The sequence below is a fragment of the Ornithorhynchus anatinus genome, chromosome 17 (genome assembly GCF_004115215.2).
Source record: "Ornithorhynchus anatinus isolate Pmale09 chromosome 17, mOrnAna1.pri.v4, whole genome shotgun sequence".
NCBI lineage: Eukaryota > Metazoa > Chordata > Mammalia > Monotremata > Ornithorhynchidae > Ornithorhynchus > Ornithorhynchus anatinus.
Window position 1 is genome coordinate 20,216,379 of NC_041744.1, and position 15,408 is coordinate 20,231,786.

Consider the following 15,408-nt stretch of genomic DNA (forward strand, 5'->3'; position numbering starts at 1 on the left):
CATAAAAACAGTGGCAACTAAATAGAATCACTCAATTAATATCGAGTACTAAAAAGTACACTGCCTGCTGAAAATTAGACAAAGTTCCTGGCCCTAAAGGATGCTCATGATCTATTAATGCAGGGAGAGTTGGCAGCAGACATGAAAAGGTGAAAAATAGAAAGAGAAAAACATGACAACGCAAGAATAAACACCCTAAGAGTTAGTTTCCGACGCCTCAACGGGACTATTCAAGAGCCAGGAGAATCCAAGGAGCGACGTTCTAATGATGGAACGTTCTAAAATAACTAAATATCACAGCACTCTCTTTACAAGGCGGGTCAGGAGGGAGTTGAGAGTAGGAGAAAGAAGGAAGCCGGGGAACAATGAGAGAAAAAAAATACTTCTCTTGGGTGGCAAACTACTTTTGATGCTGTGAAGGCATGACTTCATTTCAAATGCTCCCTTTTCATAAAGAGGGGTTCACCCCAGAATTTCAGCAGTCCACTTAAGTTGTGGGTCCCTTAAGTCTGATTCCGGGGCCCGTTGACAACAGTCAGGCGCATAACATTCTTCGTTCCCCATTGGCGATACTGAATCACCCAGACGATCACGGGCTTTTTCTGCAAACTAAAACTGGGCTGATTAAGTGTTGACTTAGTTCGCCGTACGACTGCCGCTTGCCAGGTGCTTTCTGCCTCTGCCTGAAACTTTGCTTTTTCCATTTATTTGATGACCTTCCCCCTCTACCTGCCGTATTTGCTCAATACACACAAAATTAAAGGGACAGTGCACCTGTCAGCCTTGACCTCCCACCCCGGACAACTCAACATCTGAGCCACAACTTGAGCTCGACGACACATTCACCGTTAATTAGTCTTCGGACTTGTTTTGGTCCGGTTGGCGGGGCAACGGTGTGGACACCCAAACGATGTTCTTGCCAACAGATGCCATCACAAACGCCAAGGAATGGCGTCACAGAGACATATACACAAGGCCCTCGCCCCAGCGAGGGACCCGGCCGGCTTCTAAAAGCCGCGGCAATGGTTTGGCCACTTGGAGAGAGGTAGTTGTTTCCCTGGGGTTTTGAAGAAGATTCAACCACCAGACAAAAATACACACACACACACACAGAGTCGACCCTAAGAGGGAAGAAACACGAGGAAATCAGGGAATGAGATTCACAGGCACACACTATAGACCCTAAGAGGGAAGAAACCAAACACGAGGAAATCAGTAGAATCCAGGGAATGAGATTCCTGTTATTCTCCTAAAAAGCTTTCACCATCATTGATGCTACTGACTGAGCGGTGTTGACTGTGTGCCGAGCACTCTATTAAGCGCTCGGGAGAGAACAAGAGTGGGTAGACACATCGCCCGCCCACAGTGAGCTTAAAGTCTAGAGGGAGAGACAGGCAGGAATAGAACATTTATAATGTATAATTCATAGATAGGCACGTAAGTGCCGCGGGGGTGAAGGTGGGGCGTCTATCAAATGGCCAAAGGTCACGGATGCCCGTCCACAGAAAACGAGGAAGGGAGTGGAAGCTGGGGACAAGAAGGCTTAATCGGGGAAGGCCTCTTGGAGGAGACGTGACCTCAGTAAACCCCTTCGTGAGTCTCGTGGGGGACGGGGATTGTGTCCAACCTCCTAACTTTGCCCCCACCCTAGAAACACATAGCAAGCATTTAACAAATGCCATAACGATAATTTGTAATCGTAGTAGGTGGCAGTCCTGACGAGCAATTCCATCTCCTCCAGGGGATCAGCACATGAGAGAAGATGTTGGAATCAATGGTATATATTCAGTCGCTCCGTCAATGGTATTTATTAAGCGCTCGCTGTGGGCGGGGCGCTCAACTAAGCGTTTGGGAAGGCACGGCCCGACAGAAGCGGTAGACGCACCCAAAAATGCCCACAAGGATCAAAACGTGCCCAAGAATCCGTGTCCCGGTCCCGTGTTTTCTTCTCTATTCATTCACGCAAGGAATTTAGCGCAGAACCCTGCACGGACTTGGCGCTCGATCGATACTATCGATCGTCTGACTGAATGGCTGTACGGTATCAACTTTCCTCCGTTCCCATCTCCAGCAGCTGTGACCTCAGTTTCTTGGGGGAAACGAAGGAGCTGAGTTGCCACGCGTCTTCGGATGCCCGTATTATACCCCTTCGTCGTCGGTTTTTTTTTTTTAAACCTGTTTCCAGATCATCGTTTGGCCAATTCTTAAAACCAGTTGTAAGAACCGATCCATGTGGGACGATAACTCTGTAGAGGTCCCGTATTCCAGTGCTGTACCAGGTGGCTAACGGCGGGCATCGCGTCCTCCAGATCAGCCTACGGTAGGAGACGGGCAGAAACTGCCTTCGGTCTTCCTCGTCTAAGCAGGAGAACGTTTTCCCGACGAAACTCCGAAAGTCAGAACCTGCATCAGCGCTTCCCCTCTCCGTCACCGAAACCGGCGAGGAAACTGCAACCGGCGTCGGTCACAGGTCTCCGTGGCTACCAGACAGCCCGAGAAATGGGTATCGGTCCAGCGCGGGATCTTCCAACCTCGCCCTCGAATCCCGCGTGCTGGGGCGCCCCATCTCTAAGCGCTTAGAACAGCGTTTCGCACCCAGTACGCGCTCAATAAAGCCGTCGGAATGACTGCTGGGGGGGGGGGGGGCAGCCTGTAGTTGGATCACTGCCCCCTGGAAGCAGCGTGGCTCAGTGGAAAGAGCCCGGGCTTGGGAGTCAGAGGTCGTGGGTTCGAATCCCGGCTCTGCCACTCGTCAGCTGGGTGACCGTGGGCAAGTCACTTCACTTCTCTGGGCCTCAGCTCCCTCCTCTGTAAAATGGGGGTTCACTGTGAGCCTCACGTGGGACCACCTGATGACCGTCTCTCCCCCAGCGCTTAGAACAGTGCTCCGCACGGAGAAAGCGCTTAACAAATACCCACACTGTCTCTCTGGACTGATCTTTTCATACGCCTCACCTGAGAAGGACATTCCCTGACGACCCTTGGGGATCCGGCGGGAGCATCGGAGCCGGCTCGAGAAGCCCACGGGGGTCTGGGCCTGTTCGAAGCTGTGTGACCTGGGGCGAGTCACTTCTCTGGGCCTCAACTGCCTCATCCGTCAAATGGGGATGAAGACCGTGAGTCCCTTGTGGGACCGCGTCCGACCCGATTACCTTGTATCTCCCCCAGCGCTTAGAACGGCGCCGGGCACACAGTAGGCGCTTAACCAGTATCATCATCTAAAGGAGATCTGGGCTTCGGCCGTGACCCGCCCACCCGATATTCATCCCGAGCCGCGGAGGGGGGGACGAGAGGCGCAAGGTCAGCCGGGAGGGTCAACGAGGCTGGGGGAAGGAAAAAAACCGTGGCGGGCAACGAGTCGGGCCCAGCAGAACGATTCCTTTTAAAGTTCCGGCGGGCGAAGAAGTCCAGGGACGCGGGGGGGACAAACGGTGTCCAGAAGAAAGACGGCAATTTGGGGCACAGACGTATATTACAGAAGCAGTTTGGCTTAATGGAAAGAACACGGATTTAGGAGTCAGAGGACGTGGGTTCTAATCCCGGCCACCTGTCGGCTCTGCGACCTTGGGCAGGGCACTTGACTTCTCCGCGCCCTCCTCCGTAAAATGGGCATGAAGACTGTGAGGCTCACGTGGGACGACCCGCTTGTCTCGTATCTACCCCCGTGCTTAGAACAGTGCTTGGCACCTAGTAAGCGCTTAACGGATATCGTCAGCATTAGGTCCCGTGCCTCGGTGACCTCCTCTGTAAAATGGGGATGAAGACCGAGCCACCCCGTGGGACACCCTGCTGACCTTACAACAACAACTAGGGTACCTGTTAAGCGTTTACTCTGTGCCGCGCGCTGTCCTAAACGCTAAGATAATAATAACGATGATGGTATTTAAGCGCTTCCTATGTGCCGAGCACTGTTCTGAGCGCTGGGGGAGACACGGGGCCGTCCGGCCGTCCCACGTGGGGCTCCCAGCCTTCGTCCCCATTTTACAGATGAGGGCACCGAAGCCCAGAGAAGCGAAGTGACTTACCCACAGTCACCCAGCTGACAAGTGAAAGCGCTGGGATTCGAACCCACGACTTGTGACTCCCAAGCCCGGGCACTTTCCCCCGAGCCCCGTGTTTTGCACATAATAAGCGCTTAATAAATGCCATCATCATTATTATTATATAATAATAAGCAGTGTGGAAGCAACGGGAAGCAGCGTGGCTCAGGGGAAAGGACCCGGGCTTGGGAGTCCGAGGTCATGCGTTCGAATCCCGGCTCTGCCCCTTGGTAGAAGTGCGACAGTGGGCCAGTCACTTCGCTTCTCTGGGCCTCTGTGACCTCATCTGCAAAATGGGGAGGAAGACGGGGAGCCCCCCCGTCCACCTGATAACCCCATCTCTCCCCCGGCGCTTAGAACGGCGCTCCGCACACAGCAGGCGCTTAACCGATACCAACATCTGGGGATGCAGAGGTCGTGGGTTCGAATCCCGCCTCTACCCCCGGTCGGCAGGGTGACTGGGGGCCGGCCGCCTGTCCGGGCCTCAGTGCCCTCCTCTGCAAAATGGGGCTGAAGACGGGGAGCCTCCCGTGGGACCCCCTGATGACCCCGGACCTCCCCCAGCGCTTAGAACAGCGCTGGGCCCGTAGTAAGCGCTTAACCCATACGAACACCTGGGGATGCAGCGGTCGTGGGTTCGAATCCCGCCTCTACCCCCGGTCGGCAGGGTGACTGGGGGCCGGCCGCCTGTCCGGGCCTCAGTGCCCTCCTCTGCAAAATGGGGCTGAAGACGGGGTGCCTCCCGTGGGACCCCCTGATGACCCCGGATCTCCCCCAGCGCTTACAACAGCGCTGGGCCCGTAGTAAGCGCTTAACCCATACCAACACCTGGGGATGCAGCGGTGGTGGGTTCGAATCCCGCCTCTGCCCCCGGTCGGCTGGGTGACTGGGGGCCGGCCGCCTGTCCGGGCCTCAGTGCCCTCCTCTGCAAAATGGGGCTGAAGCCGGGGAGCCTCCCGTGGGACCCCCCCCGCCCCGATGACCCCCGTCTCTCCCCCAGCGCTCCGCCCGGCCGTAACCCCAAATCCCAACCTCATTCTTCTTCTTAACGCACGCGTTTTGGCCGGCGAGGTCACCGAGGCCCAGGGAAGCGAAGGGACTCGCCCAAGGTCACGGGGGGGGGGGACGGGGGGAGCCGGGGCCGCCCCCAGTTGGGAGGCGCTGGGGAGCAACGCTTAGCAGAGAGTGGGTGGCAGATTCGAGGAGGGGGGGGGGGAGGAGGAGGAGGGGGGGGGGTCGCCAGGAAAAGGGCGCGGAGAGCGGGGGGGGGGGGGGGGCACAGGCGCGCCCCCTGACAGCCACACTGCGGGCCGCGCGGGAGGGGCGGGGGGGAAGCTACCTTGGGCCCGGGGCTCTGCTGCAACACGTTCTGCTCCACCGTCATGGCCCCGGCGGCGGGGGCTCCGGCCGCTCCTGCCTCCCTCCGCCCGAGGCCCGGCGGGGGCCGCCGCCCGTCAATCACCCGCCCGCCCCGCCCCCATTGGACGACGCGCCCGTCGGTCACCCCGAGGCTCCGCCCCCCCCCCCCCCCCCCGGGCGGGACGCCATTGGGCCGGGCGGCGGGGGCGGGGCGCCGACGGGCGAGGCGGCCCGCCGTTGGGCGAGGGAGAGGGAGCCGCGCCCGTCGATCACTCGGAGGCCCCGCCCCCTTCCCCCCGGGAGGCGCGCCATTGGACGAGGCGGCGGGCGCTGCCTGTCAATCACTAGGAGGCTCCGCCCCCCCCGGCTCCCCGGGCGGGGCGCCGTTGGGCGAGGCGGGCGGCGATTGGACGAGGGAGAGGGACGGCGCCCGTCGATCAGTCGGAGGCCCCGCCCCCTTCCCCCCCCCCCGAGCGGAGCGCCATTGGGCCAGGCGGCGGGCGCCGCCTGTCAATCACGCGGAGGCCCCGCCCCCCAGGCCTGGGCGGGGCGCGATTGGGCGAGGCGGGATGTGATTGGGCGAGGGGCGGGGTCTCGGCACGTCAATCACCGGGAGGCTCCGCCCACCTCCCCCCCCCCCCCATTGTGACAGAGAGGGGGCGGTTCCAAGGGGGGTCAGTCACTCCACATTATTATTATTATTATTATTATTATTATTATTACTATTATTATTATGCCATCTGTCTCCCCCGTTTAGACTGTGAGCCCGTCCTTGGGCAGGGATGGTCTCTATCTGTTGCCCAGTTGTCCACTCCATGCGCTTATCACAATGCTCTGCACATACTAAGCGCTCAAAAAATACTACTGAATGAATGAATGTTCTTATAATAATGGTATTTCTTAAGCGCTTACTATGTGCCAGGCACCGTACTAAGCGCTGGGGTGGATACAAGCCAATAGGGTTGGACACAGTCTCCGTTGGTATTTGTTAAGCGCTTACTATGTGCAGAGCACCGTTCTAAACGCTGGGGTAGACACAGGGGAATCAGGTTGTCCCACGTGGGGCTCACAGTTTTAATCCCCCTTTTACAGATGAGGTCACTGAGGCACAGAGAAGTTAGGTGACTCGCCCACAGTCACACAGCTGACAAGTGGCAGAGCCGGGATTCGAACCCATGACCCCTGGCTCCAAAGCCCGTGCTCTTTCCACTGAGCCACACTGCTTCTGTCCCACGTGGGGCTCACAGTCTTAATCCCCATCCTACAGATGGGAGAACTGAAGTGACTGGCCCAAGGTAATAATAATAATGATGATGATGATGATGATGGCATTCGTTAAGCGCTTCCTATGTGCAAAGCGCCGGGGAGGATACAAGGTGATCAGGTTGTCCCACGTGGGGCTCCCAGTCTTCAGGCCCATTTTACAGATGAGGTCACTGAGGCCCAGAGAAGGGAAGGGACTCGCCCAAAGTCACGCAGAGCCGGGATCTGAACCCACGATCTCTGATTTCCAAGCCCGGGCTCTTTCCACTGAGCCGCGCTGCTTCTCAGGGTCACACGGCGGACAACGTGGCCGGAGCGGGAATTAGAACCCACGCCCTTAGGACTCCCAGGCCCGTGATCTACCCCGATTAGATGTTTCATATTCAAGACAAAGACATAAGCACCAAGTATATATGAATGAGGGATCTGTTCTATTCAATAGTACTGACGGTATTTATTGAACTCCTAGGAGCTTGGGGGGAAAAAAAGGGCAGCAGAAACCCGGCATACATTCCCGGCCCACAGAGAGCTTCCACTCTGACGGGGGAGATAGTCTTGAAAATATTTACAAATCAACTAATCAAAATAAAGGAATTGATTAAACCATCAATTATACAAATATAGGTAAGTGCCGGAGGAGCACGTAATAATAATAATAATTGTGGCATTTGACAAGTCATTCATTCAGTCGTACTTACTGAGCGCTTACTGTGTGCAGAGCACTGTACTAAGCGCTTGGAAAGTAGAGAAGCAGCGTGGCTCAGTGGAAAGAGCACGGGCTTCGGAGGCAGAGGTCATGGGTTCGAATCCCGGCTCGGCCATTTGTCAGCTGTGTGGCTTTGGGCAAGTCACTTAACTTCTCGGTGCCTCCGTTACCTCATCTGTAAAATGGGGATGAAGACTGTGAGCCCCACGTGGGACAACCTGATCACCTTGTATCCTCCAGCGCTTAGAAGAGTGCTGTGCACATAGTAAGTGCTTAAACACCATTATTATTATTATTATTAAAAGGCTGGTTAGGAGCTGGGAGAGCAGGGGATGGCAATGGGAGGGGTATTCAAACACATCCCCCGTCCAGCCCCGGACCCATCTGGCCCAACATTGGTTTGAATATTTTGCCCTGTTAAGGGCTGACTTAACCGCTTTCGGGTCTAAGAGAGGTCTTATGGAAAACCGATCCAGGCTTCATATCTTCAGAGGGCTTACAAAGAGGAAATAAACTTTACTAGAGATTTCGGTTAGATAAGGGCAGAGAGAGAAGCAGCTTGGCCTAGTGGATGGAGCACGGGCCCGGGAGTCAGAAGGACTTCGCTGTGCGACCTTGGACAGGTTACTTCACTTCTCTGGGACTCGGTTACCTCATCTGTAAAATGGGGATTAAGACTGTGAACCTTAAGTGGGACAAGGACCCAGTCCAACCTGATGAACTTGCATCTACCCCAGCGCTTAGTTACAGCGCCTATGGCAAGCAGCGTGGCTCAGTGGAAAGAGCACGGGTTTGGGAGCCAGAGGTCATGGGTTCAAATCCCCTTTCTGCCGCTTGTCAGCCGTGTGACTGTGGGCAAGTCACTTCACTTCTGGGTGCCTCAGTTTCCTCATCTGTAAAATGGGGATTAAGACTGTGAGCCTCACGTGGGACAACCTGATTACCCTGTATCTACCCCAGCGCTTAGAACAGTGCTCTGCACATAGTAAGCCCTTAAATACCAACATTATTATTATTATTATAGTAAGCCCTTAGCAAATAGCAAATAAAAATGGCTCGATTATGGGGGTAACGATCACTAATGTGGATCGACAGGAAGGTTACGAAGCCTCCACTCCACCCGAGATCTTCAGAAAGAGGACAGACACCCATCGGCTCTTGATGGTTTAGTCATTCACCTGGAGGCAGGGGGTTGGTCGAGACGACCTCTCCATCTCCCTTTCCCCCCTATGAGTTTATGATTCCTTTGACATGACTCAAAAATGCAGGACTGAGTAAAGATTAAGTCTTTTGACTAAGTAAATTAAGAGCCCGCTGGCTTCAGTTAGACCACTCATTCCAACCTCGTCACGGGTGGGCTACGACGCAGCCATTTTGACCAAATAATGGGGGCGGGGGGGCGGGGAAGAAGGGGTCCCCCCAGAATAGGTGAGCGCTTACTGCTGCATTTCGATCGATGCACAGGACCCGAAAGCGGAGGCTCCATTTTGGTGTCCTACAGCAAGCCGTTCAACGGGCAAGCCACGGAGGTGAATGTTCAACATAAGAAAAACTAGGAAATTGGGGAACTGTCACAGAGAAAATGACTCCCGTGGCCACCTCACCGGCATGAGAGACCTGAACCGCTTCCTTGTGGTCTTTTTCTTAGAAATCAATCTACAGTGGGAGACGGGATGACGAGAAGCAGCACGGTGTAGCGGACAGAGAACGGGCCTGGGAGTCAGAAGGTCATGGGTTCTAATTCCGGCTCTGCTCTGTGAATGCTGGGCAAGTCCACCGTGTGACCCGGGGAAAGTCACTTCACTTCTCTAGGCCTCACATCCCTCATCTGTAAAAAGGAGATTGAGACCGTGAGCCCCATGTGGGACAGGGATTGCGTCCAACCCGATTTGCTTGTATCCACCCCAGGGCTTAGTACAGTGCCTAGCACGAATGCCATTATTATTACTACTATTAGTAGTAGTAGTATTAAATACTGTAGTCTCGGGTTAATGCTTAATACATTATTATTGTTATTAAAAACTGTAGACTCAGGTCAAAGGAGGAAGAGGAGATAACTTCTTCCTCCCCGTCCCATCTTGGATGCCGCAACTCCGTCACGAGGCCTACCCTAAAAAATTCTGTGAGCCTGTCTTACGTAATACTACGTGTTCAATTTCTTCCCCTATTTTTCTACTCTTTGCTTGAACAGGCTAGAAAATACATGTTTCCTTCTCCTTTGACCCACCAATGCACCTCCAATCAATCAATAGCATTTGAGTGCTTAATTTGGGCGGAGCGCTCCGCTAAACACTTGGGAAGGCACGATACCTTTGGTGGACATGATCCCTGCCCTCAAGGAGCGTAAAGCTCTACCCGAGAAGTAGCACGGCGTAGCAGATCGGGCACAGGCCTGGGAGTCGGAAGCTCGTGGGTTCTAATCCCGGCTCTGCCACTTGTCTCCCGTGTGACCTCGGGCAACTCACTTCACTTCTTCGTGCCTCAGTTCCCTCATCCGTAAAATGGGGACGGAGACTGAGAGCCCCAGGTGTGAGAGTGACTGTGTCCAACCCAATTTGCCTGTAGACACTCCACACAGTGCTTAGTACGGCACCTGGCATGCAGTAAACGCTTAACAAATACCACCATTATTATCATTATTATTATTATTACGGTCCAGGTAGGTAGACGAAAAAAAGAGGGACACCCAAATGGCCCTTCAGGTTACATTTGGGTCTTGAAATTTTCTCTCGAAGAGTACCTCAAATCCCGGAGGAAGATGGAGACAAAACAAAAGGGAACCCTGAGGATACACTGATTCAGAGAGCGCCAACAGGGGCAACTATTAGGGGAGTAGGTCAACGGGCATTAAATAAAATACCCCAAGCGGGAATGAAACTGAATAAACGACAATGGAAATTTCAGCTGAGGAGAAGAAATTGTCAGCAGATGGTAGAGAAATAAATCAAAACCCAAAGCAGGCAATTACAAGTATGGCTGTTCCAAAAGGCTAGCACTGGGGATGTTTCACTTTAGCGGAGAGTACATTCTAAATCCGGCACAAGAAACAAGACATTTCAGGTCTTTACGGGGGATAAAAAAGCAGACAGTGCTGCTGGGAGGAAGAGCTTCAGCAAGAGTTTGACAGGTTGAAATGGAAGAAATAAAGCATCTTCAGCTGTCTTAATACCAATAGGGGAACTAACATTTCAAAAGATACAGCTCAACGAGAGCTAAGGAGCGTACTGGAGTCAGAGGGATAAAGCCAGGGATATTCTCGGTCAAAAGGGTTAACAAAAATAGCATCAAAAGAACTGAGAAACAATTTATCCAAGCGAAAGATGATAAACTCCTTGAGGGCAGGGAGTGTGACTTCTACATCTACTATACTCACCCAGGCTCACTACAGTGCTCTGTGCCCTGTAGGTGCTCCCAAAAATGTGATCGATTCATTGATCGACGAGAAGCCCCTCTCTGACAGGATTCAATTAATGTATCGCTCCTTTAAATACGGCCTTATGTTTTGGAATCGATCTACCCCCTTAGAGGGTAAGCTCCTCGTGGGCAAGAAATAAATCTTGTGCTTCTGTGATACTTTCCCAGGCCGATTCTGTACCATGTAGCGAACACAGCGATTGCTCAGTAGATGCCATTACCACCAGCAGAGTGATTATTTGGGAGAAAAGTCAGAAGTAGACTTCTAGCAGATTTGGGAATTAGTGTGAAGGCTTTTATTTGGGAATTAAACTAGTGAGAAGGCTTTCCCTAGCTCCTTAAGGGCCGGGATTGTGTCTATCACCTCTATTATCATATTATATCTTTATAATACTTGTGAAGCGCTTACCGTGTGACTAGAGCTGTTCTAAGTACTGGGATAGATGAGAGACCATCAGGTCAGACACGGTCTCTGTCCCTCAAGGGACTCACAGTCTAAATAAATAGGGGAGAGAACAAGCACGGAATGCCCATTTTACAGGTGAAGGAAACTACTCTTCCAAGTGCTCAATACAGTGCTCTGCACACAATAAGCAGCATGAGAAGGAGCACAGCGTAGTGGATAGAGCACAGGCCTGGCAGTCAGAAGGTCATGGGTTCTAATCCTTGCTCCGCCACTTGTCTGCTGTGTGACCTGGGGCAAGTCACTTCACTGGGCCTCAGTTACCTCATCTGTAAAATGGGGATTGAGACTGCGAGCCTCATGTGGGATAGGGACTGTGTCCAACACGATTTGCGTATCCACCCCGGTGCTTAGAACAGCGCCTGGCACACAGAAAGTGCTTAACAAATACCATAATTATTATTTATCTCTGAGACCTCCCGAGAAGCAGACACTCTTGTCCCCTCAAACTCTTATATTTTTATAATAACGATAACGATGGTATCTGTTGTTAAGCACTTACTGTCTCAAGCACTGTTCTAAGCCCTGGGGTAGACACAAGCTAATCAGGTTGAATACAGTCCCTTTCCCACATGGGGCTCACTCACAGTCTTAATCCCCATTTTACAGATGAGCTAACCGAGGTTCAGAGAAGTGAAGTGACTTGCCCAAGGTCACACAGCAGACAAGTGGCGGAGCCGGGATTAGAACCCAGGTCCTCCGACTTCTAGGCCCGTGCTTAATCCACGAGGCCATGCATGTGTTAAGCACTTACGAGGTGTCGGGCACTCTACTAAGCGCTGGGGTAGATATAAGATAACCGGGATGGACACAGCCTCTGTCCCAAACAGGATTCGGCATAAATCCCCATTTTACAGAAAAATTCATTAATTAAGGTACTGGTTAAGTGCTTACTATATGCCAAGTAATGTTCTAAGTGCTGGGGTAGCTACAAATTAATCAGGTTAGACACAGTCCATGTCCCACACGGGGCTCACAGTCTAAGAGGGAGTAGGACTTAATCTTCATTTTACAGATGAGGAAACTGAGGCACGGAGAAGTGAAGAGACTCGCCCAAGGTCACACAGCAGACAAGTGGCAGAGCTGCTAGGAGAACCCCAGTCCTCTGACTCCCAAGTCCGTGCTTTTTCCACGAGGCCACGGGGCTTCTCGTCCTTCTCACGCTTCCCTTCAATTAACCATGGTCGAGCGAGGCCCAAGGGGTGGCTTTATCGCAGATGGAAGTTCGTTTCCGCTTTCTTACCAAAACCAGGGAAAGAGCCAAGAGAAAACAAATCCAAAAGGAAAAAATATACGTGCATTTTGTTGTCCTCCCCACCGTATTAAGTGGTGAGTGAAACAGAAAATAGGACAAATTTACAGAAGGAATAGAAAACATTTTCTAATGACTACCAGCTGGAAAGAACAAAACATCAAGGAGAAACAAACTTCTGGAAAAACTGCGTTCAAAGACCGTCAATGAAGACGACGCAGTGCTGGAGAGTGGGCGAGATAGGAGGAATGATGACAATATTGACGGTATAAACAACTGAGAAGGGCAAGTTACTAGAACGAGTTGTCAGCCTGAAAAACTAATTGAAACTCTACAGCAGCGCTCCAGACAGGAACCAGAAGTGAAGAAAGGAAGTGCTGACAGGAACCACAGGAAACAGTGGAGGAGCCGAACATATAGGAAGTGACATCCAACTGGTTAAATCACATAAACCCAAGAATTCTTTGTTGTTTAATAAAACAGGGAAAAAAAAAGAATAGAAAGAGTCTTCATCTGTTAGATTGCAGCCTCCTTGAGGGCAGGGACCTTGTCTCAGTTGCACTCTCTAAAGAAGCAGCGTGGTCTGGTGGATAAAGCTCGGGCCTCGGAGTCAAACGGACCTGGGTTCTAATCCCGCCTCTGCCACTCGCCTGCTGCGTGACCTTAGGGAAGTCACTTAACTTCTCTATGCTTCCGTTATCTCATCTGCAGAATGGAGATTAAGAGAGAGAGCCCTATGTGGGACGGGGACTGGGTCCAACCTGATTAACCTGTACCTATCCCAGCGCTTAGAAAGGTGCTTGACACATAGTAAGCACTTAACAAATACCATTATTATTATTAATAATAATTCAGTAGAATGCTCTGCACACACACAATAGGTGTTTGTAAAACTGGTTCTAAAAACCCAATAATGATAGATTCCTTGGAATAAGTGTTTTTTAAAAATGAGTCAATACGTACCACTTGTCAGCTGTGTGACTTTGGGCAAGTCACTTAACTTCTCGGTGCCTCAGTTACCTCATCTGTAAAATGGGGATTAAGACTGTGAGCCCCACGTGGGACAACCTGATTCCCCTGTGTCTACCCCAGCGCTTAGAACGGTGCTCGGCACATAGTAAGCGCTTAACAAATACCAACATTATTACGTACTCGGCAGTGTCATCTTTGAACCAAAGGACAACTCTGTAACACATCTAACCAGAAAATATCTCTCCATCTTATTCCAATCCTTAAGAGGAGGTGATGAGAAGGTTTCAGATGTTCATTTCTTTCCCGAGCTCAAGTTTGGAATCCTTGGAGTCTATATTTTATATACACTGGCCCCTTATTGAAAAGCATGTAATTAAATTCCAAAGTATTTCTCAAAATGCACTTCTTTTTACATTCTGTATTGAATGGTTACAATGATTTTACTATACTATCATTGTTATTCTTCCTCATCTTAAAATATTTCCCTCTGGTCCCATCAGAATTATAAATACAAGGATTTCTCTCTCTCTCCCTTTCTGTGTAAAATGGACGCCCGACAATTTATCCAAAATTAATCATAAACGTGAGTCACAAGATGAGTGTGACTAAATCACAGGACTGGAAATAGATCTTTCTTTTGCCTTTTTTAATGCTCTTCAAAAATCCCAGTAATGAGCGCAAAAGACAATTTTTCAAACCAACTAACCTAACCCAATTCTAATCATCTATTTTCTTAGCACCTAGACACTTTGACAATTCTCATTAGTTATTAACTATGTGACATGACGTAAATAGTTGGGAAGCAGTGTGGCCTAGTTAAAAAAAGGCATAGGCCTCTGAGTCAGAGGACCTGAGTTTTAATCCTGGCTCTGGCATCTGCCAGCTGTGGGACCTTGGGCAAATCACTCGACTTCTGTGTGCCTCAGTTACCTCATCTGAGAATATCCGTTCTCCTTCCTATGTAAACCGTGAGCCCCATCTGGGACACGGACTGTGACCTACCTGATGAATTTTTATCAACCTCAGTGCTTAATAAGAGTGCCTGCCACAGTAAGTGCTTTACAAATACCACTAAAAAAAAATTAAAAAGCACATATATGAGATATGGCAATCCCCTTTATTCTGATATAATTTTCTAATAAATCTTATGCTCATGGCTCTTTTTACTCCACATGGCATTTTTGTGTCCCCCCCATGTTCTCTATTGCCAAGGGATCAATTATTTTCAACCGTTCCCTGTAGGTTCATAGACTGTGAGTCCCTCGAGAGACAGGGTCAAATTCCCACCTGTACACCGTTTCCCAGAGCTCTGCACACAGTTAGTGTTTAATAAATACTATCGCTACAATTTCTACTAGATCTCTTACCTGGTGTCTACTTTAGGGATGAATAAAAAGTGTCCTCTTTGCTCTCTGACCAGGAAATATCCTTTATCCCCAACATCTCCCCGCAAACCCACACTGTCTGAGACTGCTTCATTACATCTTCGAAACATACGCTCCGGACGTCCCCGCCTGTAGTGGAGCGACATTTCAGTTCACCACAGAAGAGCTTCTCGGGCATCCTGCTGTTGTCCAGTCTGTTCTCGCATTCACCTGGGTTCTAATCCCGGATCCGTGTGACCTTGGGCAAGTCACTTCACTTGTCTGTGCCGCAGTTCCCTCATCTGTAAAATGGGGCTTAAGACCATAAGCCCCACGTGAGACAAGGACAGGGTCCAATCTGATTAGCTTCTAACTATCCCCAGGACTTGGGACAGCAACTGGCTCATAGCGTTCAACAAATACCCTAAAGAAACTAGGTGCTACGATAAATAATTATGGTATTTGTTAAGCGCTTACTATGTGCCAGGCGCTGTGCTAAGCACTGGGGTGGATGCCGGACACAATCCCCGTTCCACCTAGGGCTCACAGTCTCAATCCCCATTTTACAGACGAGG

At 51.2% G+C, this 15,408-nt stretch overlaps 1 protein-coding gene across 4 annotated transcripts in view; it reads right to left on the reverse strand.

Annotated features, from left to right (window-relative positions):
• USP25 (ubiquitin specific peptidase 25) overlaps window positions 1–5,478 on the reverse strand; it is a 96,542-nt gene extending 91,064 nt beyond the window's left edge. For 2 of the 4 annotated variants that reach the window (XM_029082778.2, XM_029082779.1), the window contains exon 1: window positions 5,380–5,478. In XM_029082778.2, the coding sequence (XP_028938611.2) occupies window positions 5,380–5,424 (45 nt within the window). In that variant the 5' untranslated portion in view covers window positions 5,425–5,478. The remainder of the gene's footprint in view (window positions 1–5,379) is intronic. The other 2 variants (XM_029082781.2, XM_039914522.1) reach the window with 1 other exon arrangement.
• Between the last annotated feature and the right edge of the window lie 9,930 nt (window positions 5,479–15,408).